Source organism: Ictalurus furcatus, chromosome 9, assembly GCF_023375685.1.
Source record: "Ictalurus furcatus strain D&B chromosome 9, Billie_1.0, whole genome shotgun sequence".
NCBI lineage: Eukaryota > Metazoa > Chordata > Actinopteri > Siluriformes > Ictaluridae > Ictalurus > Ictalurus furcatus.
In genome coordinates this window covers 1,626,211-1,653,724 of record NC_071263.1, presented here as the reverse complement: position 1 = coordinate 1,653,724, position 27,514 = coordinate 1,626,211, and the positions used below count along the sequence as shown (strand labels likewise).

General features: G+C 41.2%; 3 protein-coding genes across 4 annotated transcripts; all 3 read right to left on the bottom strand.

The window, feature by feature from the left end:
* Positions 1 to 589: 589 nt before the first annotated feature.
* Positions 590 to 8,133, bottom strand: LOC128612375 (adenylate kinase 7). 2 transcript variants are annotated; one of them, XM_053632494.1, is made up of 18 exons: positions 8,009 to 8,133; positions 6,962 to 7,117; positions 6,778 to 6,889; positions 6,598 to 6,692; positions 6,407 to 6,517; positions 6,216 to 6,299; positions 5,943 to 6,031; positions 5,490 to 5,580; positions 5,327 to 5,404; positions 4,776 to 4,925; positions 4,516 to 4,644; positions 4,290 to 4,383; positions 3,979 to 4,107; positions 3,848 to 3,901; positions 3,535 to 3,732; positions 3,065 to 3,282; positions 1,806 to 1,964; positions 590 to 1,680 (listed from the first exon to the last, which is right to left on the bottom strand). In XM_053632494.1, the coding sequence occupies exons 1-18, from the start codon at positions 8,102 to 8,104 to the stop codon at positions 1,642 to 1,644; spliced, it is 2,082 nt and encodes a 693-aa protein (XP_053488469.1). In that variant the 5' UTR covers positions 8,105 to 8,133; the 3' UTR covers positions 590 to 1,641. The 2 variants fall into 2 exon arrangements, with proteins under 2 accessions (XP_053488469.1, XP_053488470.1); XM_053632495.1 differs by lacking the exons at positions 590 to 1,680; positions 1,806 to 1,964 and adding an exon at positions 1,972 to 2,848.
* Positions 8,134 to 9,271: 1,138 nt separating this feature from the next.
* On the bottom strand, positions 9,272 to 15,033 carry LOC128612496 (anti-Muellerian hormone type-2 receptor-like; the record flags this gene model as incomplete). The annotated part of the gene is made up of 10 exons (XM_053632758.1): positions 9,272 to 9,379; positions 9,710 to 9,846; positions 10,294 to 10,450; positions 11,126 to 11,271; positions 12,136 to 12,250; positions 12,712 to 12,927; positions 13,037 to 13,116; positions 13,425 to 13,529; positions 13,803 to 13,967; positions 14,823 to 15,033. Coding segments are annotated over 10 exons (1,440 nt in total), but the record flags the coding sequence as incomplete, so codon positions are not given.
* Positions 15,034 to 18,197: 3,164 nt separating this feature from the next.
* galcb (galactosylceramidase b) lies at positions 18,198 to 25,826 on the bottom strand. The gene is made up of 17 exons (XM_053632496.1): positions 25,634 to 25,826; positions 24,976 to 25,044; positions 24,821 to 24,884; positions 24,600 to 24,713; positions 23,549 to 23,688; positions 23,179 to 23,217; positions 22,831 to 22,961; positions 22,209 to 22,364; positions 21,854 to 21,978; positions 21,619 to 21,746; positions 21,428 to 21,517; positions 21,252 to 21,341; positions 19,962 to 20,106; positions 19,351 to 19,531; positions 19,001 to 19,164; positions 18,720 to 18,796; positions 18,198 to 18,627 (listed from the first exon to the last, which is right to left on the bottom strand). Exons 1-17 carry the CDS (start codon positions 25,775 to 25,777, stop codon positions 18,484 to 18,486), a joined length of 2,001 nt encoding a protein of 666 aa, XP_053488471.1. The 5' UTR covers positions 25,778 to 25,826; the 3' UTR covers positions 18,198 to 18,483.
* Positions 25,827 to 27,514: the final 1,688 nt, after the last annotated feature.

Genomic DNA, 27,514 nt, shown 5'->3' with positions numbered 1-27,514 from the left:
AAATTCACAAAACCTGTTCATCTTCTGATTGCGTTGAAAAGACTGCCATCTAGTGTCGATCTGAACACCAGAAGCTCAGACATAATTACAGCCTACATATTTTTCATTTCAAACACAATGCAACACAAATTCTAGCAATTGATTTAAAATCGCCAGAAGAAGACGACTCAAAGGACTGAAACAAACAGTTGCTGTGACCCAGACTGATTCCAGACCTGATTGGACCAAGGCGTATATTGTGAATTTTACAAACAAAAGTATCCAAAGATCTGTTCGATAGATAACCGTTCAAGACGTCAAGTAGCCTCACGTGTCATTAGACATCATCTCTATCGCGTTCAGTACTTCAGAACTGATGTCATTTTGATTTAAGTACCGCGCTACAGCGCCTTCAAATGGACAATAACGCCTACCGACCCTTAGCACGCCAGTCTGATTAAAGAACGCTTGGCATACGATGGATGCGACTCCTACAATCAATAGCATTGCTCCAGAAGTCGAGCAAAACATCTGGCAACCTAACAGAAACGTGTTAAAATACGCAGAACATACTGTACAGCACAACATCTACGCAAAAATATATTTTTTTTTAAAAAATACACCATTTTAGAATACGTACAATATCGTAAATTCCGCGTGGGAATTCCGTATTTTGGGAAATACGGGAATCCGTACGTCAGAAAGCCATACTGAGAATACAAGTACGAGCGATATGCACTGAGAAGCAATGCTCAGAACGGCACGACGTCCGAGGAAAGACCTCGCCAGGAGGAACGGAGACGGCAGGGTGTAATAAATACAGCTCATTTAGGGAATAACACAGAACAGGTGTACACATTAGACAAACAAAGCGACGATAAGAACTAAAATAACGGCACGCTGTTAGGACGTAAACAAACGCACGTGGAAAGCCGGGCCTCGCACAAACAGGAGGAATTGTGTGACACGATCCGCCGCTTATTCGTGTTACACTTTTACAGACGACGCGAATACGCCGACTGAAGTGATTGAAGTTTCTTCATTTGGCTTAGACGGTGTGATCGTCTTCACACACCAAACACACGGGGAGTACAAAGACCTTTTTCGGTTCCACACGAGACGATGACAACACCCGAGTCCATTAAAGTACCGACTCTTAACGACGACTCACGTTTATTAGAACGTTCAGCGCCACGGACTAACGACTTCCCGAAACAATGGACCGAACGAACGAACGAACGAACGTTTGCGGAAATGGGATCATTTTTGTTTACCCGCGTAATTAATTTTCCGCTCGCCGACTCGCGTATGAAAATGTTTAATTATCCGCCATTTGTTCCATCGATCCTTTGGAACTGTACAGCAAACCGAGGCAATTACGCCATGCCGCGTCTACTTTCCTAGTTATCGGGCGCTCCCGAATACATTATCGTTAATGAACTTTTAATTAGCAGCTGGCTTTTATCGTTGGTTGCGGAAGCTTTTAAATGGACAGGTACACAAACAGCAAAGTCAGAAAGTTTGCAATCAGCGTTCGCTGACTGTAAGGACATTTTATTTTCCCGTGTAATTGCACATCGACGGCCGGGCCGCTTTTTTTCCCCGAAAACATCACGTCCTGTAGTTTTATTTCTCTTTATACCACGACGGTCCTTCTGTGCTTTATTCCATTTCTGGGTTGTTGTTGAGGAGATATTCAGCCTGAAACATAACAGATAATGAGAAAGCAGTGTTTTCATACAAAATACATACCGCTGTATATTCACTCACACGGTGTACACGGTATATATTGAAACACAGGGTCGACGAAGAGTGCGAAAACCTACCAGGAAGTCGATTGGGTCGTTTGGTTGGATTCTGTATAACTCAGACAGGCCTTGAGACAGAACGGGTATCACGGTGGACATCAGATACTGCCTGGCAGATTCTTCTTCATTCATTAACAGCTCCTCTTCCTGTTGCTTCACTTCTTGTAGGCACCGATTCTGACAAACACACACACACACACACACACACACACACACACACACACACACACACAGAGAGGCGAGCATGCAGCGATGCGGCAAAACGAAACAGCAACACTAGAGGAAAATCTCACGGGAACATTTGGATAACGTAGGAACATCGAACCTTCGTGTAATTAACCCGAGTAAACGTTTTGAAACCGGCCGAAGTTGCTGATGATGGAAGATGGAAGTGGGTGTGGCCTAATGTTCTTTCGATTTTTCGGTTTCGTTTTTTTTTCTTTTCAACTAAATGAAATGAGCCTCGCACTTTGAATCACACAAGGGACGAAATCAAATCACAAGTGCGGGTCGCGTGCCATACAGGACTCGGCTGAAGACGGTCTAATATCCTCTAAAAGTAAGAAGTAACCAGGAAGTGGCCGGCTAGAGCTACGATAACACTCTGGTGAGGGTGATTTCTGTCGCCAGGACGAGTAATGTCTCAGGGTGATGTAACAGAGCCAGAGATACACTAAAGGTCTGTGGACACCTGAGCCTCACACCTATATTCGGTTCTTCCTCAAACTGTCATCATGAAGTTTGAAGAACACAATTGTACAAGATGTCTTTGGATGCTGTAGCTTTACATTTACAATGATCCTTCCTTGGTACTAAGAGGCCCCGAACCTGTTCCGTTATAGCAATGCTCCTGTGCACAAAACGAGCTCCGTGAAGACGTGGTGTGGTAAGGTTGGAAGAAGGTGGAAGAACTCGAGTGTCCTCGAACACCCTGACCTCAACCCTACTGAACACCTTTGGGATGAACTGGAACTGAAGCCTCCTCACGTCAACATCAGTACCCGACCTCAACCTCACTAACGCTCTTGTGCACAGCCACGCTCTAATATCTAGTGGAAAGACTTCGCAGAAGAGTGGAGCGCATTATAACGGCTAAATCTGGAATGTGGGGTTCAGGAAGCACATCTGGATATGATGGTCAGGTGTAAACAAACCGTTGGGTATATAGCGTATACTGGGTCTTTCTAAATATCTGAGTATCACTCATCACTTCATGACAAGAACCCTAGTGGTCTTTAGTGAATGAATCCAAACCCCAGTGTAGTGTGTGTTTGTACCCATTCCTCCCAGCACTCCGCTCTCCGTTCCTCATCTTCTTCATCCCTGTGCTTGGCTTCGGCCTGGCGTGCCTCCTCTTCCTCCCTCAGCCTGATCTCCGCCTGCCTCCGTTCCTCCTCCAAATGCTTTGCATCGGGACCGTAGTTCCTGACCTTCCCCACGCTCTCCATCACCTTCTCCATCACCGGAATGTTCTCTGGGTCATCGGCGTTGATCTCTAGAATAATGGAATGTAAAATATTGCATTTTGTGATTTTAGAGCCCTCTGCTGTTCATGGCATGAACTGCAATGGCAAGGAAAACGCTGACAAGCTTGTGACGATACGGATGAATGATTATACATTTCATATGGTTCGGCTAGTGAACAACCTGAATCGCTGTCAAACGAGTTCAATTTCAGCTCTGGTGATACCTGAAAGAAGAGCGTGTCAGTAGAGAAACTGTACTGACGTCTATCTCTGACGCCTACCTATACGCTCGGGGTGAATCTCCAGCTCATCAAAGTAGTTTATCACGGTTTCATCCTCTGAACTGTTTTTTCTGAACGCAGCCAGTCGTGGAAGAAACTTATCGAAGGAGTGTGACGTTCTCTGCACAACGCTCTCAGGCAGGTTCAGCACACGTTCCTTCAGGAACTTGTCGGTGGCATCCAGAAAGAACACAAACTCTACACACACACACACACACACACACAGAAGTAAAGGAGCAGTCAAGAGAGTTAGCATAACCAGCATTGGACTCAACATAACTCCCTGCATTTACATTCTTATAAATCTACACACCTGGGATGATTTTGACACTGGTCGAGCGCTCGTCTGTAGCTTCATCATCCTCGGCTGCGCGATATAACGAACAACATTAAAACCAAATGGAACGGATTGTTCAAATTAAACGGATTAATTAATCGTCCTACCAGAAAACAGCTCCTTAGCTCGATTGTACGTCTTCGGAAAGCCGTCCAGGACAAAGCCTTGATTTCTGCACGCTTTCGTCTTCAGCTTGTCCTTCACGATTTTGAGAACGTACTGCTCATCCAACCGACCTGAATCGAGAAGCGATACACGTCCATTAAAGTTTTCATTCCCGGTCTCATCTGGATAAAGTTTAGAATACACTCCTTTTTTTTTTTTTTTTTTTTTTTTTTTTTTTTTTTTTTTAAAACACTGTCCATAAAAACAGGACAGGAATATCATTAGGCACTGGTACGAAATATCCGTCCATAACCATTTTCGTTTTCTTCCATGCTCCTCTTCAGTGTCTCCAAAAGCTCCTGCGATTCGTCGTCCTCGTTACCGTCTTCCATGCGGACACGCGACTCCTGAACGCAACCGACGGTGAAACGTTAATACTGTCGAAAAATCCAAGCACTCGCCTAGCAAAACCTGTCAGCTGTTCACGTACATAGTACATAAGGTTCCCTTATTCCTAAACGCACTAGCGTGACGCGTACCAGGTTAGCGAGAGTCTCCGCGATGGTCTCTTTGAGTTTTACATGCTGCAGTTTATAGTGCTTGCATATCTTTTCAGCGACGGTGCTTTTCCCGACCGCAGGAGGTCCCAAGAGACAGATGCGAACAGGCTGAAAAGAAAAAAACAAAAACGATCAATCAAATCAATCAATCATCGATCCAGCCATCCGTCATTGCTTGTTATTACAGTAATATGGACATATTTAATAATTCTAACAGTCACACTTTGTCAGTGATTTACCAGCAGGCCTCGGGTGAGCTTGTATTCCTTCACGACGTGGTCGATGTTCTCGACAATGCCTTTCTTTGAAACCCAGTTGATAGTGAAATTGTCTGCGAGGAAAATGGCTTCCATTCGAAGATTGATGAACAAATGGTCAATTTCTGCTTGCTGAGAAACAACAGCAACAAAAACATAATGTGTTGGCCATTATCAACAGGCCAGCAAAGTGATAGTTACAGCAACTTCTTGCACTAATTGGTTTATTATTGTAATTAAAGGAACTTTTCGCAATGATTAGCGCTCTCTGCTGAATTTGAGGCAAACTGCGATTAAAACAATCGACATTGGTGAGCGTTCGAAATTTTCGCCGCACAAGGGTCAGTGTTGTGATTTGCCTTATAAGGAAAAGGGGCGGGGCCAAGAATCTTATGATCTGTCTGGGGGCGGTGCTCATTTCCCGCCCAGAAATTTATGAAGAAACTAGTGAACTCCGTCTTATCGCATCGATATTGCAGTTCATGTTTTTTCAAAAGAATCGCACTTTTAATATAATTCGCAAAAACACGTACCGTCAATTCCTCTGTGAGAAATACGTCCTCTTTCGGAACGTTTCGGGTTTTTCCTGGCCCGAGCGCTACTGCTATTGCCTGGAAATAAAACGAAAAAGGACTGAGAAGCAGGAGAATATGTCAAAAAATATCAAATATGATTACTTCCATTAGGGAAACTCACTCTGATGATGTCAGCAATGGTGTTCTGTGATTCGTCCACTGCGAGAAAGTACCGCGGCTTCGGCTTACGGTCGATTACGTTCTGCACAATCCTTTGAGGAAAAAAAAAAAAAAAACCCAGAACAAATGTTCAGTCGTCATTAATCTGTCAGGAAACAAAACAAAACATCACCATATTTAACACGATTCACTTGGTGATTTGATTCTTTTGAACTACACATTTAAGCGAATCAAATCGTATGAGTTGTGATTCATTCAAGATTTGAACAGGCTTCATCCAGAAAGATTGAACAGATGACAGTGAAGATCTGTAGAGTAACCCACATTCGCTCCTTCACCTGGGGTCGGATCTGATTGTTTTTTTATTTAAAAAAAAGGGCCACTTTTGATTCATTTGTGCTTACGAATCAATTCACTTCGAAAAGAATCGTTCGCTTTTCCAAACACTACTGACCGTGCCAGATCACTGATGTGAATAGCAGGAACGATGTTGGACCCGTCTCCGAAGACCGGCACTTCCCGTTCCTCTCCCAGCCACGCTGTCTACAAGAGAGCAGTGTCACAAACGCTCGGTTACACATCGATGGACGCTGATTAATCGTGAATCAGTGAGTCAAAAAAGATACATGATAGAATTCCTACGTAAACTTAAAACGCCCAATTACAGCAGCAACACGGGTACGGCGTGAAAGGATAACGTGTGAAAGGTGAAACCGTCTCGATTTACCTTGAAAAAGAAATGAAAGGCTTGCTCGCCCATTCCGTACTGCAGTCCAGATGCAACCACGTAAGTCGAGAACTGCGACTGGTTCTGGAGTGTATGATACGATACTGTGAAGCTCGAACGATAAGGAAAGCGAGCAAGACGAGCACGTAAAACTTTGAAGAAATAGTACAAAATAAAACAGCCGCACTCACAGATTTTCCCAGTTTAACCACAAGCTTCTCCACAGCGATGTGATCTTTAAAGTTGCCGTGCGGTTTGCGTCTCCTGTAGTCCTCTTCCGTAAAAGGAACCTCTGGATCATCCTGTAAGTCAATAAAAACACAATGTACTCAGAAGTAGTATGGATAAGTTCATAGTAGAGTACGATCAGTTCCACACTTACTGCATCCAGTGTCTTAGTCAGCGCCCACGTCATGACCGAGGAGATCAAGATGAACGTCTTTGGTCCAGGAAATGCATCGATGTCCTTGTGAAGAGCTTTAAACAAACACACAAAGACAAAACTCTCCATAAAATGTTCGAAAAAACAGTTCATACGAGCCAAAATATTCATCGTAGATACCTGAGACCGCCCAAGAGGCTTCTTCGATCTGATCGGTACGCTCGTTGTAAACGTTATAAACGACGACGTCCGACTCCATCAGGTGACGGAAAAGCTCTTCACGTGTTAAGTTCTATGGAAACGGGTAAAGTAGTAAATAAAGGAACATCGCCGGGTTAACTACAGCCTTAGATATTTCACTCACTGTATATTCTTCTACTGCAAACCGGGACTTCTCTTCGGTTTTCCCCGAAACGGTTCCAACGATCTGAAAAGTGCGTCCTTGGGATGATTGCTTTTCTTCCTCATCCTCTGACCGGTCGGGAACATGGGCCACTCCAGGAACACACGAGGATAAAAACTTTGTGCATTAGAAAGAAATGTTAAAAGTAAAGAAAAATACAATTAAACATATTGAAACACACAAAATACACAAAGTTGAACCCCCCTCCCCCCCCCAAACAATATCAGCACGTCCTGAAGCGTTTTATTCCGCTTACACCGCTGCAATTTGCGAACACGACCAAATTTTCATTTAAACAACGACACTCTGTCATTCTTATCCATTATAGTTACGTTTAACGTTTCGAAAAAACGTCCACGAAACAATCAGCCGTCCTCTCCGGCCTTCCCTGTCTCGCTTTTTTTAATTTTTTTTTTCTCAAAATAAAAATTAAAAGTAGGTCGTCACGTTCCAGAGAAACCGCAAAGCGCAAACGTCTGTCCAGAAGATGTCGGAAGACTCAAAGTTATAAAGCTATAGCTTTACCACGGGTCTGACTGATGGCAAAGCGCTGACACGGGAGACTCCTTCCATGAACGTTAAATAAACACGTCTTTACCGCGTCAACAATTACGCACGGATTGCGTGATCGGAACGAACTAATCTATAAACAAGACACGTTTGATCGCTGTTGTTAAAACCATTCAAAAGATCTATTTAGCGCTGTTAAGTGTTCAATAAATATTCGAGTGCAAGTTTAAGAATTGACAGGAATTCATCTTTAGGGATTTTGGAGGTGTCCGTTTTTAATACTAATCCAAATGAATCATTAATGTAAAGAGTTGTTTTCAGTTTGTTCATCATTTCTTTAGAATTATTACAGACTCAAATGATGAGATTTGAATTAGTACTGTATATATTTAGGTGTGAGAGACTGGCTGCTTATCTAACGTTACACAGTAAGCGAACTACACCTAATTTACTTCTATGGAGCTTACAAAAAGGTTTCAAATATAAAAGAAAACTGACCTCTGCGATATATTTTGAGGTATATTTGTCTACATTATTGATAAAAACGCGTTTGGATGGGTGAGGGTGAGAGGGTTTCTTCGTTTCGGCAGCCATATTGTTTTTTGTTTATAGTTTGTTCAGGCTCCGTTGCTCCGACAACTAGAGCTGGGAGCCGATTCTTTGAAGAGTCGATTCTTTGATTCCAAGCATTAAGTGGACAGAAGCTTCGGAGTCGATTCCTCAAAATGAAGAGAAACAGATTCGATTCGAAAGGAGACGACTTCCGCTGGGACTGTGTGACAAACGACGTCTTACATAACAAAGAGAAAGAAAGAAAAAGACTTAATTTCCAGTCTGCCTTGACTTTATATATAGACACACATTATATACACACACACACACACATACATTATATATATACATAAATCACACTATTTGGTCAATCCTACGTCAATCCTGTGAAGTTGCGGTTTTGTTTTCCCATATTTACCTCGTGTGGGTTTCCACTGGGTTCTCTGGTTTCTTCCCACCTTCCCAAAGCACGCCTGTTAGTGAGCTCTATAGCTACTTACCGCTTTTATGTGTATAAGTGTATGAAAGTGTACTGCATTGGACCGCTGTTCCCGCTTCACACCCAGTGTTCATAGATTCACCGTGATCCTCAACTTCTTCGTTTGCAGCTCGAAAATGGAATTGATGTTTGGGTCGTTTTTATTAGATTCCATTATTACGGTATTAAAATGACTTCAAATAAATGAAAAGACGGCAAAGCAGTGAGGGTTATTTCTTTATTCTGCATTCAGAGACGTTACACCATGAAGATCACGTGACACTGGACACGGCGTGCGGTGTGCGTCTTGAACCACGACCTTGATATTAAATCAGAAGATCCTCGCAGAGTAAAGGCAGCAGAGGACCACGCACCCAGTAGCTCCAGTAATGTTAGAACATCGAGCAAAGCGGCGTGAAGAAGCGTCTGAAGAAGCTTCGAGAAACCGTACTGCATAAGCTGCACTGCATTCTGGAAATCTGGATCCAATAAATGCACCAACACCTCCGCTAATTCTACGTTGGATTTTTGTGTTAATATGAAACGGTGAGTGTTTTGCAGAGATTAAAAGCAAAATACCTGACCTGATGATTTTCTTTATATAAGCGAATATGAACGCTCACAGAAATGTGCTACACGTCACACTCACTAGTATCAGTTCATCAGCGAACCTAATATTCGCCAACATTACATTTGCACACGTTGGATTTTTACAAAGCAGAATCAGAGGTTTAAAGGAGGTTTAAAGAAGCTAATCTGTTGGCCGCACACTCTGCTGTGAGTCTTGCATCGGCATCGTGATCCCAGCAATCTTCAAGGAGCTCACGGAGAAGCAGTCCCTGCAAAACGGAGGCGATGCAGTCAAAACTGGTCTCACAGTACAACTATTCATAGTGAAACAACTCATGATATTTATTTTTTTTAAAAAAGATGTCACGAGAGTAACCTGCGATCCTCCAGTTGTTTTCAGGCTTAAAGGCAGTGAATATTGAAAAAGAAAAAAAAATCCACCATATCGGACACACGTAGTCGAGAAAAATCGGTCAACCTCGGAGGCGTGAACTACACACGGATGATTTTACTCGTCAGAAAACTGATTTAAGTGGCTGCGTAACCGGATTCTGAATATGCCTAACTTTCCCGTGCATAAATATTGCTGTGTACTGTACCTGGGAGATTCTGGCCCACAAATGAGGTACAGTTGGACGCAATCTTTTCTCCAACACAAACGTAAGAAGATCTTCAAGGGAAGGACTGCGTCCCAGTTCCGCCTCATAAGGCAGCATATGTTCTGGAACAGGAGAACCTAGAAATGATGAATTGCATGAAAGCGTCAGATGCTCAGCAACTTAGAAAAACGTGTCCGGAATGTTCTGTAGGTAGCATTTTCCACGTTTGTTGTATTTACAGTAATACAGTAATATAATTAATTAGGCTGTTTTAGATAACCAGTTGATGAAATGACCATCAGGCCTTCTTGAATTGACTAAAATCTTCCAGAGAGCAATGTTTTTAATTTCAGCAGCTACACACTTTGTACACAGTAAAATCCACAGTGTTGAATTAACACCTGCAGTATTTTGCTTTGTGGCATCACTAAAAACAACCAAAGCATCTGTCTTCGGTGTTTTTTTTTTTCCCCTGCAGTCATTGTCCACTGTATAAACTGAATTTAGATGGTCCTCAAAGCCTTTTTTTTTTTTTCTTTCCTTTTCTATCTGCATCTATTTTTTTTTAAAATGCGAATTTATACCTTTGCAGAGGTCAGAGCAACGCATCAGCAACTCCCAGAGCAGTAGTCCAAAGGAATACACATCTCCCTGCAGCAAGCAGCGACCGCTGCTCAGATTAACGTATCCCTCCAAGATCTCAGGTGACATGTACTGCAGAGTCCCCATCTGAATTCTACCCTGCCAAGTGTCAAGAGGACATGCTTAGGATTCCATTTTCACGCATTCAAAAAAAAAGTCGTCATCTTTTCCGTAGTTTAAGCGACAAAAATGATTCGGGACATCGTTATTTTTAGGCTATTTTATTAGTCCGGTGAAATGCTGAGCAGCAAATAACGGGTCAAAGTGAACTTCACAGCAATTAACAAACATACACAGGTTGTAAATGACATTTCCGGCATCAAAAAAAAGAAATAAATCTGTGCATAATATAAACCTGTGTATCATATACTATTTACGATGGACCAGTTCTTGAAATACATTCGTTCTGGACGTGAGCGCGCGCAGCATGGAAGCTCATGTCCGTCGACTGCTTATAGTCCTGCTTACAGCTCAACGAGCGGCCTTCCTCCGGATGGAGAATGCAAGCAGTGTTTGGGAGGTTTCTTTAACGTCTTAAATCGTTTCTTTACTGTCCGGTGACCAGAGAATGTATACGTTGACTAGTCTATGCGACCCTGAAGTAATACTCGCTCACTTTGCATACAATAATCTCATAAATCCAGATTTTGTCCGATATGCCTAGTAACCCTAGTCTATACTCGTAAGGATTGAACCGCATTAAGCGGATCACGTGGGTTAAGAACGAGTTCAAAATCAGAACATATGGTTAGATAACGTAGAAGTGAAGCAAACCTCTACTATGCCGGAATAACCCTGCAGTGCTTGGCGGTGGAGCACCGTGGAGCATCCAAAATCACACAGAGCGCAAGAACCATCAGCTCTCACCAGAACATTACTGCTGCTGAGATCACAATGAGCCACCGCTGGTTTATAGACTCCTACAAGACAATTGAAATAAACAAAACATGTATTTGGGATACAAAGAGTACAGTCAAGTCCAGAATTATTGGCACCTTGAAATGATTGTATAATTCAGAGGTGAGAGTTTGTCACGAAGCGAGGCAGGAGGCGAAGATCACGTTTTCAAAAGTGCACCGTTTAGTTGAATCTGTGGATGGTTAAATTTTAAAATGCCTGAAAAGGTTGCACCTTCCAGGAGCAATCCACAAAATGCAGTGCCTGAACTTCACCAAGCCTTATTTCAGCTATAACTCACATCATGGACTTCACCAAACCTCATTAGCAGAACAACTGGACTCATGAACTTCACGTGGACGTTATCATTGTTAAAGCTATAGTACAACTGGAATCTGGAGCTTCATAAAGCTTTATTAGTGCTCCAACTGGAATCGTGAACTTCACCAAGCGTTGCTAGTGCTACAACTTGGACCGTGAACTTCACCTGAACGTCAACACCATTAAAGCTACAGTACAACTGGAATCGTGAACTTCACCAAGTGCTATAACTGGAATCATGTTCACCATGAACCATTTCTGATTTCTGAAATCCCTTAAAATTGTGGTGGTGGTGGATAACCCTGTTCAGGGTGTACCCCGCCTTGTGCCCCGATGCTCCCTGGGATAGGCTGCAGGTTTCCCGTGACCCTGAAAAGGATAAAGCGGTATAGAAGATAGATGGATGGATGGTGGATAACTAATGAGTTGTGGTCACGGTCGGTTGTGTTATGTCTAGCTCAAAATATCACTCATTATTCATTTGCTCATTCTCATGAAGGGTACTAAATAATTCTGGACTTGACGACAAGAAAATGAGATAACTATATTGGTCTGAAGCTCCTCACCGTTCATTTTCAAGTCAGTGTGCAGATAGGCCAGTCCTTGTGATAGGGTTTGAGCTAGTTTTAGCGTACATGCCCAGTCACACACTGTTCTACGCAGAAATGCATTCAAAGAACCCTAAAATACAAGATTAAAAAAAAAAAAAGGAAGCACCATCAGATTACCGTTGGATACCAGGGAAAATGACACATATAGAACATGAGAACTGAAGAAAGATGTTTTTTGTCTCTTTGTTGTCAAGCGTAATACGTCGACACTGGAATGAGACGATAATAGAAAGTAGAAGAAAAGAAGAAATAAGTGCAATGAAGTAAACGTCTCATAGGAGTAGCCAATATATTGCTGCTTGAATCACATTGATCATTGCCAATTTGGTAGAATTTATCAATACGGCTTCCACCCTTATTACTGAGTGTTTAACAAAATAGCACTTGATCCAGCACATCCTATTATTTGCATGTTGCGAGAGTTATTTTTGAGCACAGCTTAACGAAGACAGGACAGAGTAAATCGAGGTCGTGAAATACGTCAAGAACTACCCTTGACTTGATTTCCCCCTAGATATAATCCTCACTCACATGGGTTGCCAGTTCCAAAACCAGCACGAACTCTTTCCCCATTTTTCCATCTCCAAGAAACCTTACAATCCCGGAATGCATCATTAACGGCAGCTTGTGCACATCTTTCTCTTTAGTGAACTCTTTTTGTAGCGCCGTAGGAAACACTTTCAAGGCCACCGACGATCCCCGGAACGTTCCCCTCCATACGCTGGCGAAATGGCCGCAAGCAACCACCTACAAAATAAACAAACATCGAAATCGAAAGCAAATAACGCCGATGCGCTCAAAACTGCCGATTTAATAACGATGATTTCACGATCTTATAATTCAGCAGAATCTTTACCTTTTGCATCTCCAGGTGTTTGCCCAGGTCAGTATTAGCTACCTCGGAGATGTCATGTGTGTTTGGAGGTGCTGCAGACCCTTTATGTAGGGAAGAAATATAACTTATTTTCTGGACATAATTACATGTACGACTCCGCAAGTTGCGCTCCAAATTTTGAAGAAAGCCCGCCGTAAAATCAAGCATTTTTTGGTCGTAACAATCACAAAAAAAAAACTATATATAAAACTATAAATATATACAGAAGTAAAGACTACAACACCATACAAGGACATTTCGTTGCAATTATTATCATGGCATTTATAGTACAGAGTTATTATTTCATTGGTGTTGTTTTTTTGTTTTTCTTTTAAAGAAATGAGAACATTTTAAAGAACTGTATTCTTACTGCAGTGCTGACGGAGATTTTTCCACTTCAGTGCCATTATGAGGGAAAACAACAGAATCAGAGCTCCAGCAAAAGGAATAATGACGACGTTGGCACTCAGGAGATCTATACAGACCGAGACAGCGTAGGATTTTCTCTTCATTTTCACAGAGCTGAAGTGACACTTGTGAAGATTTGAAGCTTATCAAACGGTATTCATAAACGTACTGAAAAATGTGCAGCCGGACTTTTGAATACACGTACACAAGAAAAACGTACACGGTTGTGCGAAGAGGTCCGGTACATGCTCTCCGGATCGGCGACAACACGACTGGAAATTCTATTATTATGTTTCCCAAACAGCATAAGGTATATATGCAAATAAAATACCTGTAGTACCTGAGGTATACTGAGGGTGCTTGTATTCAGTTTGCTTGGCTTGCTGGTTCCAGGTGATGTTTGCGTTGCAGAAATCTGAGCCGCACACACACCCGATGGTGTTCGGATAATGTATCGATGCACGGCATGACAAGTTCGGGCAGTCGGTCCGGATTATACTACAACCTTAACAGGGAGAAAGAAAGAAAGAAAGATCAATCAAGCATTAGAGAAGATAAACCAGGACTCATAATTCCAACAGGAAGATAGTTGGTGGTCTATCTATACCCAAGTCTTTGGGATAAATTAACCTGGGACAGTGCATATAAAGAGCCAGTAAACTCCAGGACACCTGGACCTCCAATTTGGAATTTTGACGCCCTGAAACTTTAAGATCATGTCCATAAAGATGACGACATGTCCGTGTTGGTACCAGTTACGGATGTATATGGAAGAGAAAAACTGCCAAGTTAAATTTGATGTGAAATATCTCACTTTTTTTTTTTTGATATATTGCTGATAAAATGGTATCGCTTATTGGATATTTCTCAACATGAATTGCTTGGCTTTAGTTTTAACCAACCTCTAAAGCTTCGTTCAACTTGTTTGGAAATGGGAATTGTGGAAAAACTTGGAATTACATGACCCCAAAGATGATTTATATGATGTTTACAAAAGTATATGCAATGTATATTTACTTACAATGTTACTTACAGTACAGCTTTACCTCTTACGATTAGAAGGAGTGCATTCATCCTGTATAAACCTGTGATTTGCAGCCAGAACTACTCTTATAGAGAATTAATCAACACCTTCTCACCAACCGATTCAAGGTTTCAACAGTACTATGGTATGAATTAAAACTTCATTTAAGCGTCTTTTTGTCCCATTGTGTGGAATGAACAGGAGGTTCGAGCTAGCTTCTGATGATTGCATTGGCTTTCCAAAGGTGAGCAAAAACGACTTGTTGCGTGAACTAGCGATCCAAATGAACCCAAATCAGCAGGGGGGGGGGGCCTGAGCGAAAGGCATTATTGTTACCTAAAAGGACAGGCGTTGGTTTTCCACTCTCCAGCCGGAAGTAACCCATGCAGCAGTTAGTTCTGGCACAGTGCTGACTGAGTCCACTTATGTTCCCTTCTCTCTGGGTCCATTCAGTGTTTTCTGGACTAGCCAAGAACACACATCTCCTCTCTGTAGTGACTGCGGGTGGAGGGATGCATGTCGACAACCAAGCTGTGGATGCTAAAAAAAAAAAATTAAGTAATTACTCATCGATTAGCTGGTATTCTATTCATACGCTTCAGAATAACGAGAGTGGCGGCCATATTGTTAAATAAAACCACAATTTATCTGATTAATGTCCTAACAACTGGGACAATTCATGCAGCAATATAAAGGTAATATACTAGACTCCCATTAGATGTTCATTTTAGTGCTGGCCATCTTGTCTTTCATGTATAATCATATTATTCTTTTACTTTTTCATTTTTAAATTGCTTTAATCTTATATTATATTTAACTTCGAAGAAGAAGAAAAAAACAGCTACGTGTTTACTTCTTCAAACCTGGCAACCTTGTGATTTGAATGATCTGAATGGCAAGCCCAGATTAAAAACAACTCGAGCACGTGCGTAACCCGACTCTGAACACACCTAACTTTTCCATGCATATTGATGTACTGTAACTTTTGGACTTACAATCCCCTCCGTAACTATTGGAATGGCAAGGTAAATGTATTCGTTTGTGCTATACACAGCTTTGTTCACAGCTCTCACAATCTTTCTGTTCCATGTCTGGTTGTCAGTACACCAGCAATTTCTTTCTTTTTCAGAACATTCCAAATTGTTGTATTAGCTATACCTAATGCTTGTGCAATGGCTCCGATAGATTTTTCCTAATTTCCCAGCTTCAAAATGGCTTGCTTTTCTCCCATAGACAGCTCTCTGGTCTTCATGTTGGCTTATCCTTTTTAACGACAAATGTAGACATTCGGAGCTATTAATTCATTAAATTGAATCAATTTAACAGGGCACACCTGGGCAGCAAGAAACACCTATCAGTAATATCAAAGTAACATGATTTAAGTATCAAGTTTTACCATTTATAACAACGGTTTCACTTTATGTCAGGCTATGTAGCATCTCCAGGGGTACTTAATTTAATTTAAGGCAAATCATTCAGCACTCTTAAAAATAAAAGGTTCCAATTCGAACCAAAAAGGGGGATTTCAGCCTGATGGCATAGGAGAACCCTTTTAAGTTCCACAAAGAACCTTTTACTCTCAAGTTCTTTAGATAACCTTCTGCTTTAAAGAACCCAGAGTAAGGTTCTTACGAGTGTTGCCAGGAGAACCTTTTTCAGTCCTACAAATAACCTTATAGGGTTCACTTTAACCTGTTAAGGGATGATACCTGAGGAACAAATACACTGCTCTGAAGAACCGTAAAGAGCTTCCTTAATCTCCAAAGAACCATAAAGCGCAATTCAAGAACCCTATAGAATGAAACATGGTTTTTGAACCCACGGTGCTGTAAAGAACCATTGAAGAACTTTTATTTTTAAGAGTGAGGTTAATCATTTGCGTTCAGCTGAGAAAGAAGAGGTTGGAAACACCTGCACTTATCTATAGGTCTTCAACACCGAATGTCAGTACATTGTTAGCTCACTGACAAAGAAATTCAGAGTATTCGGAGGATTGCATCGTTCACAAAACCGTCGTTTTAAGAAAGTACCGAACGTTCAGTGTGTAACCTTCATGAAGGAACAGGTGAAAGTTACAGTGTTTCTAGTGTCTCTTCAAAAAAAAAAAAAAATACAAAAAGCTTATTAGCTTAAATATACTGTATGTAACAGCCTTTTACACAGTTCTCTGCTTTGGACATTATAAACATTACAGTTTATCTCATGCTAAATTACACCAATGTTCGTTTTTTTTTTTTTTTTAACAAAAACAGAACAAAAATCATGAGCAATTCTATTCTTCCAAGCCTACAGTTTAAAGTACCATAAACCCAGTGACTTCTCTGAAGTTCCTGTTCTTTATTATAAACAATAATGGGTTAGTTTCTCGGATATATACACACATCTATATATCTATAACAACGTGTATTTGAACTTACCTATTAAAACAATGCTCACTGATAGTCGCATTCTTCATGTGAGCAACAGACGAATCATTTACACAGATGCTTTGAACCACAGAAGAGACGACCTTGAAGGCACTCCCACATGGGATGAGTTCCAACAACACGACACACATTCCAGCCAAAGTTAGTGCCAACTCAGTGTATGATTTATTGAAAAGCATCGAAAATGCCCATTTCCACCATCAGGGCAATAATTAAGCCGTTCCAGTCGACTGGAAATGTTATGAAGCGACCTGGAATTGGACGTGTGTCTATATCGTCTCAACCAAAAATCTCCAGTGATCACAGCGGGAGAACTGCAGAAGTTAGTTAACGTCTTGGGGTCAGAAAGTCTCCAAAACTACAATCTGAAGTCACTGACATCACCACAAGCTGTTTGGAAGGGGTTCAAGAAAAAAGCCTCTACTCTCATCCAAAAACAAACTCGAGCGTGTTCAGTGTGCAGACACTACTGGAACTTCAAATGGGATCGGGTTCTATGGTCAGATGAAACCAGAATCGAGCTTTTTGGTAATAAACACCAGAGGTGGTTTTGGAGCACACAGAGAGGTAGCCATATGGAAAAGTACCTCATGTCCACGGTTAAATATGGAGGTGGATCTTTAATGTTTTGGGGCTGTTTTTCTGCCAGAGGACCTGGACATTTTGTTAGGATACATGGCATCATGGACTCGATCAAATATCAACAGATATGAAATGAAAACCTGACTGCCTCTGACAGAAAGCTTCAAATGGGGCGTGGTTGGATCTTCCAGCAGGACAATGATCCAAAACATCATCAAAATCAACACAGAAATGGTTTACTGACCACAAAATCAAGGTCCTGCCATGACCCTCCCAGTCCCCTGACCTGAACCCCATAGAACACCTGTGGGGTGAACTGAAGAGGAGAGTCCACCAGCGTGGACCTCGAAATGTGAAGGATCTGGAGAGGTTCATGCCTTTTTTTTTTATTATTATTACTTCAATCGATAATATTTCAGAGGATTTTTTTTTTAATCCATTGTTTCCTTGATTTTTTTTTCTTTTGTTGTATAGTATGCAGTGAATGGACTCGTTGATGGCGAAAGAAACATTCCTCACCAAAAAGTGTGGTTGAATTGGCATACAACAACCTTACGCTAGCCTAAAAGCAGATAGCTACAGTTTAATAAACTGCCCCGCCTCATGCTGTCGATGCCATGTTATCCTTTTCTCTCACATGACCAGAAAAAAAAAACCCAAAACATGATCAAAATGGAAAAAAGTCTCGAATCAAAGCTTTAAATTCACATTCAAGATATTTTAATATTTGTTAAGGCATTCCATTTGTAAAATCTCCCACGGACATCCTGTATTTCAGTGCAATTTACAAATCACTCACTCACTCTTACACACACACACACACAACAGTACTTCACCAGTGAGGTACCCACATCAGTGCTACGCCAAACTGGATTTTTTTTTTAAAAGGCAACCTTGTTAGAAATATCAGCGTCTCTCAGTATTTAGAGCAAGAAAATCCTCCCGTTATTGCTCTATACCGGAAACGCAGACTAGTCCGTGTCGTGTTGTTACTCTGCCTGAACAGCGAAGTTATCAAACTGAGCCAGTTCGAATGCACTCGTGCCGATAGCCGCCCAGCCGTGTTTAGGTGTCAAAACGATCGCGTCCTTCCACAGCACGTAGCCGTTCAGTTCTCCAGAGGCGTAATAACCCTGCAAATATACACAGGCTCACACACATACTCCATTTTAGGATTCTTTTTGTTTTGTTTTTTTTAATGAATACACAAAACAAATCAACAAACCTGGACGTTCAGAGTCAGAGTGTACCAAACGTGAGCTCTGGTTCCGGACAGCCCCTCGGCCAGGACGCTTTCTCCACCTTTCAGATTGAAAGAGCATATACGTTTGTTTGTGTTGGAATTGTATAGACACGGAAATCCGATCTTTTCAAATCAGACCTGAGCGACTTTGGCTAAGCGTATCCAAATGCATTCGAATTCTAAAACGTAATGAAAAGCCATTTATAAAGAAACCTATACGATCAGAGCGAAATGCTTTCCCCACCCCTCCCCCCTCAGCTCACTCAGGTCATTGGTGACTTTGTACGTTCCATCAGCGAACACCCAGAAGAAGATTCCCCGTGCGCTCCGGACCGATCCTCCTCCTTTATCCACTCTCGCTGCCACAAACACACCTCCGGTGTACTCGTTCTCCATGTAAACATCACACGAGATGTTCATATCCTGCCTGCCAAAGAGAAAGTTCTTCTGAACATCAGGGGCTTCTTTTTGGGGCCGGGGGGTGGGGGGTGGGGGGGGGTGGGGGGGGGGGTGTTTTTGACTGTATTCGAGTCAAAGATTTTTGACCAATCAGGTGGCAAGCTAGAGCTAAACTGCTCTGGTATTAGAGGAATAAAACCATCCCAGTACACACCAGCTATAATCTCCGATGACGCTGATGGTTTGATCTGCATCTGCCGCCCACGTGATTGGCCGCTGAGTGAGCACCTGACGCAGCGTGTAACCGTGAGCGCCGGTGTCCGTCAGGTTCGTGAAGTATTCGAACACTCCGGTCTGATCGGCAAAGTCCGGCGCCTCGGAGAACTCCGGCTTTCCTTTTAGAAAGAGGACAGGAAGAACGCGCTATTGAAATACGCACGCTACCTTTCCAACCCTGAAAATGTTTCCATAGCAACAGCTCTTTCACAGGGACTTGGACGGTGAACACGGCACGTGATAATAAACGGATTTCTTAAAACATTTGTTATTCAACAAAGAAGACTGTCGATATGGTGAATTTTTTTTTTTTGGAAGATTTGGAAGCTATGTAACATTTTTTGGAAGGAGTCTCCAGTATCAGCGCTTTATAATATAGGAAAAGCTAGAACTCATAGAGTCATAGTGATGATAGGAACCACCTTTTCGGTGGACTTGTTGGTACAATTGCTGTGATAAACCCAAGCCCAGTTGCCGAGACGTGCTTCTATGACACAGGGATTTGTATGCAAAGCTATAACCGGACAGGAGAAAGACACGACCACGTACTGACGTTGAAGTCATCTGAATATTTTTTAGGGAAGGGAGCGGAGGGAGGAGGCTCTGGATAACTCCCTTTATATCCTGTGGTAATGGTGGTTAACGTGTAAACTTCGTCAACATCAAGGTCCAAGCTGAAGGTCCCATTAGATACCTGTGATGGTCAGATTTCAAAACAGCACGTTATATCTACAATGCTTATTGAACTGATAAGTAAATGAAACATTTCTGTAGGTTTGGAAATCCTCAAATATAAACAGTCAAGACTTGTTTGGTGTCTGGACTCGTTAGCTTTTTTAGATTTGCACTGGATCTACACGGCTGTAGCTAACAAGCAGCAAAAGTCTCTCTCGTCCATAAATATATCATACATCACATATCATTAAGAAACATCTAAGCTTAAATAGCAAGTTGAACCACACATCATCATCATCATCATCTGTATGACTTTCAGCTTTCTGGGACAATTTCAAATTTTTGGAGACGAGGCCGAGGTGAAGCAACACAAAATTATACTAAGGAGGGGAAAAAAAAAAAAAACGATTATCCAAGATGGCCGCCTCTACAGCGTTACAGTGTCCAGCTACATTATGAAGTTTTGTTCGTGTTCAAAGATAACCACCGTATCCTAGACCACATCACAAAGCTTTTGGGTGAGACAGACTTCCAGTATTTCTTAGCTAAAGTCAGTTCCAAAATTATTGGCACCCGTGGTAAAGATGCAGCAGGGGACAGTTATAAGGGTGGGGGGTGGGGGGAAATGGTCTGTGTCATTGATTAGTTGAATCCCACACTGAAAATATGAGATACCGTTAATTGAAGTAAATCTATTCTAAGATTTAAAAAAAAAAATAAAGTTTTATTCGTATTATTTCATCATGTTTAGGAATGACTAACGGGAATTTGGCTTAAACAGGGTCAAAAATAACGTACAATATAACAAATAAATTGTACATGAAGTAAAATATTCAATAGTTCATAGTACAATATAAACAGCGGCATTACATTTCAGTTATATTTTGCTGATAAGTATTTCCAGGGCTGCTAGGAAGTGTGACGTGTTTTGTTAAAATAAATAAATAAGATAAGATAAGGTTAAGGGTGCCGATAATTCTGGAGCTGACTGTATATTAGTCTCATAGCTCCAGTGCAAAAGTAAAGAAGAAGAAAGAAGAAGAAAGAAAAAAAAGCAAACCTCAGCTGCTCGACTATGTTTATGGGAAAACTGGACGATATTTTCCCCACCAAACCATCCCTTTAAAACTATTTATTACTGGTGTTTACTTAATATAAACTTACCTTTACAGGATCGAGTCTTTGAAAGAAGACCGGCTTTTTCGTCTCGAAATCGAACTTCGAATGCCACACCTGCAGTTCACTGACCGAGGCCTGCACGCGGAACAGAATTCCGAGATTAAAACGAGAACGCGAATTAAAGACGTGACGCGAATGATCGAACGTTTGATCATACGTACAAATGTTCCCTTCAAAGAGAAGGTCGCTTTCTGCGGCGTGACGGTATAGTGAGGCAGGGGAGGCCGTATGCACACGGAGTGATCGTGAGTCTGGAGAATAAACAAAACGAAAATAAATAAATAAATAAATAAATCATGCATTTCCAACAAGTTAAGGTAAATTACAAAACCTCCTGGAAAGAAAATCTTACCATGGTCTCGATTACTATAGTCAGGTTTCCGTTCCGATCCGTCAAAGCTACGTAAGTCCCACCGTGTGTCAGGTGGCCTACAGTCCGCAGATATTTCCATCCGGGCTGAGTAAACTGTGTAGTGTGTGCTAGAAGATAACATTTCACCGATCAGAGGAATATTTGTTTTAAGCGACAAAGACGTGCTCTTTCATTTGTCATTTTCTCTTAAATAAAAGTGTATATACTAAAACACCTGTTATCCAAATAGGGGATTCCACGACATAATTTCCACTCCATGGCTCTTGAGCGGTCATCAGACCATCTCTCCCGAATGGAAGATCCTGATAGTAACTGGCCACCAGGTTCCAGGAAATGGTGCTAACAAGACACGAACAGAATCGGTGTTATTATTTAAAACCAACCCCAAACCATAAACATTTTATTGCATGCTCACTCATATTACATGCGACAGCTGTTCTAAAGTGAACCTGAAGCATGAACCTGAAACACAGTCCACTAGAGGGCACTAGTTACAAGGAAAAGGTACAATACGATTGTTTGGCTTCGCTACCAGGATGCGAGAATAAGATCTAAGAACGCAGCCGTACGCAGACATCCTGCCGTTGACGTAGTTCCGGTTGAGGATTCGCGCCCAGCAGCCCCCTCCTACATCATCGTTGAAGGTGCTGTAGTCCTCAGAGGACCACAGCTGCTTCTCCAGGACCAAGGCTTCAGGTACTGTGACTGTTCCAGGATAGTGAGCACTGCACAGAACAGCGCAGGAGGCATGTTTTAGAGTCCATATAGTGTACGAGTCAATATATGGACATTCATGTGATTTTTGTTAGGCAGCTAGATAACATCATTCACTTTAGAAACCTTCGAAGTTCTTATATGGCTCAAAAGACACACCTTCCTCATATAAAATGGCGGAGACATGGAGACATGGAGACATGGAGACATGGATCAGGCCATTATTTCCTGGCACATTTGACTTGCTTTAAGATTTGAGGATCAAATTCTCAACTAACACAGCTGTGTCGTCAGACCGTTCCAAACCACTGACACCGGAGACTCCTTCCAGAAACGCTAAATAAACATCTCTTTAAAGTAAAGCTCAACCTTGTCGACGATCTGGTTTCCTTTCAACATTCAAAAAGAAACCATTCGCTTCTATTTACGTTTCCATGTGTTTATCAAGACGATAATGTGGGAGTGCGTGTATTATACCCAAGCACATCCACAGCACTCCTGAGTTCAGGATCCAGAAGGACGAAAAGAGTTATTGGCTCCCACATGTTGTCATTGGCGATGATTTTGACTCGCTCCAAACCGTTCTTATCCAGAGTGTAGCGCAGGATCTAGTGACGCGACAGCACAGGAGAGGAGGGAAAAGCATTTCGTACGACTACTGACAAAATCTAAAGAGGACTTTTCTCATGACAAGGTGCCGGGGTTTAACCTGGAATTATTCTGCACAACTATACCTCATACAAGAACTGTAAAATACTGATGAGGATCCACACAAACGCTGCTGCTAGAGTAGATACGCGACCGGAATTACAGCGAGCTGCTTACCTTTATATATTTGCAGTTAAAACTCCTTTCATTCCATATCTGGGTATAAAAAAAAATAAAAAAAAAGTTAAAAATAAAATGTTATAACAATAATACTAACACTAATATTAATAATAAGCAGAAGGATGTTACATAGACTATAGATTAACATACTGTTCAGGTTTCTTCGTGGTAGCTCATTGTTAACAATGTGAAATGCCTTCTGAAATCTGATTGGCTGATAGCGGCCATGTTTTTTTAAGTAACCCAGTCATCATCATTAATACAGTTACAGATAAGTACAACAATGCAGTGTACTCAATTTCAGCTTTTCTAATTATTTCATAATAATAATAATAATAATAATAATAATAATAATAATAATAGTTACCCCAACATAATCAATGTCCAGGTCATGGTACTGCTTCGCTCCAATAATCCAGGACACGACATAAGATGCGGTAATATCAGGAAAGTGATAAGGCCAGTTTTCCCCATGGCCCACCCATCCAGGAAACGCCCACGGCAGGCCTACATCACACCAATACCCAGACATATTTAACTATTTCAAACATCACGCATAGACAGTTTAGTTTACTTTACACAGACGGGTATCAGTAATCATTTGTACATTATCGCAATGCTCCTCACACTTTTATTTTGATCTTTTGAAAGCACATAACAAGCAGCCCCTCTGTTTTTACTGTCCAAAATGACCACAGTCCCGCCCACTTGTTTTCTATTGGCTCACATTAGAATGCACGGGTTAAAGTTTAGCTAGATAATGTTGACACAAACTTTTTTTTTTTTTTAAATACCCCTCACTGTAGAACAAAAAGTCGATGGGGTGGAATCGGACCTCATCTAGCTCCTCCTACATGACCGGAGCTGGGCGGAGTCGAGCCAAAACGTCTAAAGGGTCTAGCGTGTTTCAGGCAGGATGAGTATGTTCAATGTGTTGTTTTGCGTTCTACAGAATTGTGTAGGCTTATAGGAGCACTCGGATCAGATCCAGCTCCACCCCTGGACATTTTTTATTTTTTTATTCCTGCATTGAACAGTGATCAGTGATCAATTTTTTCACGTCCCATGTCCTTTCCCCTTCAGTGAACTGGCTTTTCAAACAGGTGAGTTTTATTCACGCTTAAGCACTGCCTTAACTGAAGAAGGAAAAACGCACATTTTCAGGTGTCTCCCTCATCATTATCCGCATAACAAGTGGTCAAAAATGTACACGCGACAGTGAAAGCATAAATATTGGCACCCCTGAATATAATCGGTAAAACAGATCCACTGACTCATCAGTGACGAACTTCTCAAAAGCAGAACACGGCAGAATATATTTACTGTTTTTACAACATTGTGATAATATCATAAACTGGTATATAAAACACTCCTGTAATTCTTGATCGCAGTGATCAAAGCGTTAAAGTGTAATCCACCTATCAGGGTGATGTTAGGATTCCTCTTCTTCGCCTCTCTCATCAGCCACCACTCGTATCCCCTGAAATAATTCTCATCGTTCGGATAGTGCATGTGGGACGGCTCGGTACCGTCTGGAGGGAAAAACAATACAACGTAGCGTGGCGATGTAATGCCTTTCCTGCAGCTCATCTCCAAATCATTTGAGTTCTTTGACCACACACAACGTCTGGAAACCTACCTGTCGTCTGTGCATCACCTCCAATTTCAACTTTTAGGATTTGTAAAGAAGCTCCAAAGTTGGGCTAAAAAATAAAAAAAAAAACAGGAGAACGTTACTGATATTTACTTTTTGTTAGAATGACTCACATATTACACACAGGTCAGAGCATTTACCTTGAAAAGGTAATCCAGAATTTGACTCCTGTACGGTTCTGCATAGTTAACGAGTAGGCGAGACGTTGCCTGTGAACAAGTTAATCACAGTGAAGTATTATTTATTTATATATTATTATAAGAATTTCGATGCTACCGATACTAATAAAAAAAGTATATAACATCTTCACGGAAAACTCCACCCTAAATGATATCAGCCTGGTGATAATCATTTAGCCCTGACTTAATGTCTAACCTAAAGAGAGTGATGCAGCAGCACTTTTTCCTCTCTCACCCCCCCCCCCCTCCTCCCACTCCTGCTCCTCCCCCTTCCTCCACCCCCCCCCCCCTTTTGTGTACAATATCCGTGCACATGCAAGGACATGAATGCCAATGCATACAATATATGTACCACAAACAAACTAGGATAACATATAAACACAGTATTTAATATAGATGATTCTACATGTGCTATGTGTTTGAATAAGGAACTTGAGTAATATGACTCAGGGTATGACATAATCAGGAAGCAAAAATGTGCCATTTCTCTTGAAATTGGGAATATAAAAAAAAAATTATGCCTCTTATATTTTTACAGTAAAGTCCAAATAAAAATGCACAGATCATATAATACAGACTTTCAGCTTTCAGTGAAAGCACCAATAAAAGTCCCTCTTACCCCACCACCACTCAAACCCCCGATGCCATCAAAAGTCCGTCCAAATCCACCACTGTCATCTATAAAGTAGTTCTGATCAGCCGAGCAAACAAGGACACGTAACGAAATGAATAAAAAAACAAAAATGTTTGTTTTTCTGCTCATTCTCTCTCATTGCACTGCCACAAACAAATCATCTGATCACATGACCGCTACTTCCGCAATGGTCCATGGACCATTCCGCAGATGGACAAAACCACGCCCATTTCCCCTCTTACGTCATCACGTTGATGCCGGAAGTAAAGTCTTTAACAGTTACAAGCCGTTTTTATTTATCAAATAGCTCACTTTTGAGGACTTTATCCAAACTTTCCGTGTAATAACACGTGCTTTACTACTTACTCACAGTTAATTTCGGCATATTTTGCATACTCTAAAACTTTATAACGTTACTTTTATTACAGTGGTAGAAATCCCTGTAAACCTGTCATTATCAATGTACTTCTGCATGTAAATAATGTCAACACGGGTCTAAAGACCATTTTAATCAAAATAAAAAGTATTACATGGGTGAAAAAATATCCTCAAATCTACTGCTCCGATAAATAGATGGAATCATTTTTTTTTTTGTGCATATTATACATATTTATCATCGTATTGTACAAATCATGTGTCTAATATTTAAACATTTGAATAATGTTCGTGAAATAAAATTTGCACCAGAGCCCTGCTGAAAACAAAACAAAACAAAACAAAACAACAGAATCCCTCGTAGAACTTGTAATGGTTTTAATGGTTGTAATGGGATTTGTATTGGTTTTAATGTCAACTGTAATGGTCCCTGTGGGTTTCTACTGGTAATTTGTTGCCTTCTATTGGTGGCATTCTTATGTCTAGTAGATCCCATTAAGGACCTATGTCCGTAATACATCCTTCTGCGTAACGGAAACCATTTGGTAATGGTTTTAATGGTTAACAGCTGATGGTTTGTAATGGTATTTGGAGTGGAAACCGTTCTCAAGATTTGAGCCCCTGAGTTTATATTTGAATTTTGATGGTTGGTGTTTGAATAGTCTCGGCTCATCTGAACATTTATTCAATGTGATTTTTCAAGCCAACCAAATTATGAACTTTGGTTGGGGCACTGCTTCTGGTGGATCAAAATACTTGAACGATGCTTTGCTGGTCTTTGAGTTTGTGATTTCATTGGCCCATTGCTCTTCTTGTTGGTCAGTGGTCTGTTGCTTTGGAGATGTTCCTTGAGACAGACTATCAAGATTATGCATCATCTGATGCTGTGTGTACCTTCCTTGCAGAGAGTTAAACATCTTTGTAATGAAATCTGCAAGCCGCAGGAACCCTTTTCTGCGTAATATGTGATTCTTCACTATTGAGAACCACTGCTCCACATGGCAATTTGATTCCCTTGTTTTTATTTCTTTAGTATTCTCTTTGGAGAATCTGCTCAGGTCCCCAAGCAATATGCCACTCCAAAGGGGGAAAAAGTCTGAAAATATCACAAATCTAAACACCTAGGTGAACACTTTCCAGTTGGTTTTGTGACTGTAAGTCATTCCCTTCAAATGCTATTGAAGTTAGAAACGTGTATAAAAATGTAGTATGTAACTTTAGAGACAATCCCTTAATTCCCCCATATCTGCGAATATCGAACGTCCAACGCCAAACCAACTTTATTCCAGTTTAACATTGGCGACATTTAATTGTAAAATTTTATTGTGTAACATTGTAAAATGTTACTTTTGATTATGCCAGATAAACAAATTAAGCCGTTTATGACATTTGTCCGACACAGAAATCTCCTTTCTCACTCCCGAAACGCGAGCTGAATCAATTTCGCTTTGTGGAACCGACTCCAAAGCTTGGAGTCGACACTAACCCAAA

Excerpts from the sequence above, each read along its gene's own strand:
- LOC128612375 (XM_053632494.1), bottom strand. The coding sequence starts at position 8,104 with ATGGCTGCCGAAACGAAGAAACCCTCTCACCCTCACCCATCCAAACGC. Across the intron at positions 6,518-6,597 it reads TGACTAAGACACTGGATGCA|GATGATCCAGAGGTTCCTTT; the intron begins GTAAGTGTGGAA and ends ATTGACTTACAG. Across the intron at positions 4,926-5,326 it reads TTCTCACAGAGGAATTGACG|CAAGCAGAAATTGACCATTT; the intron begins GTACGTGTTTTT and ends GTTGTTTCTCAG.
- galcb (XM_053632496.1), bottom strand. The coding sequence starts at position 25,777 with ATGAGCAGAAAAACAAACATTTTTGTTTTTTTATTCATTTCGTTACGT. Across the intron at positions 22,962-23,178 it reads TTAACTGCAAATATATAAAG|ATCCTGCGCTACACTCTGGA; the intron begins GTAAGCAGCTCG and ends TCGCGTCACTAG. Across the intron at positions 21,979-22,208 it reads GTCAACGGCAGGATGTCTGC|CACCATTTCCTGGAACCTGG; the intron begins GTACGGCTGCGT and ends GTGTCTTGTTAG.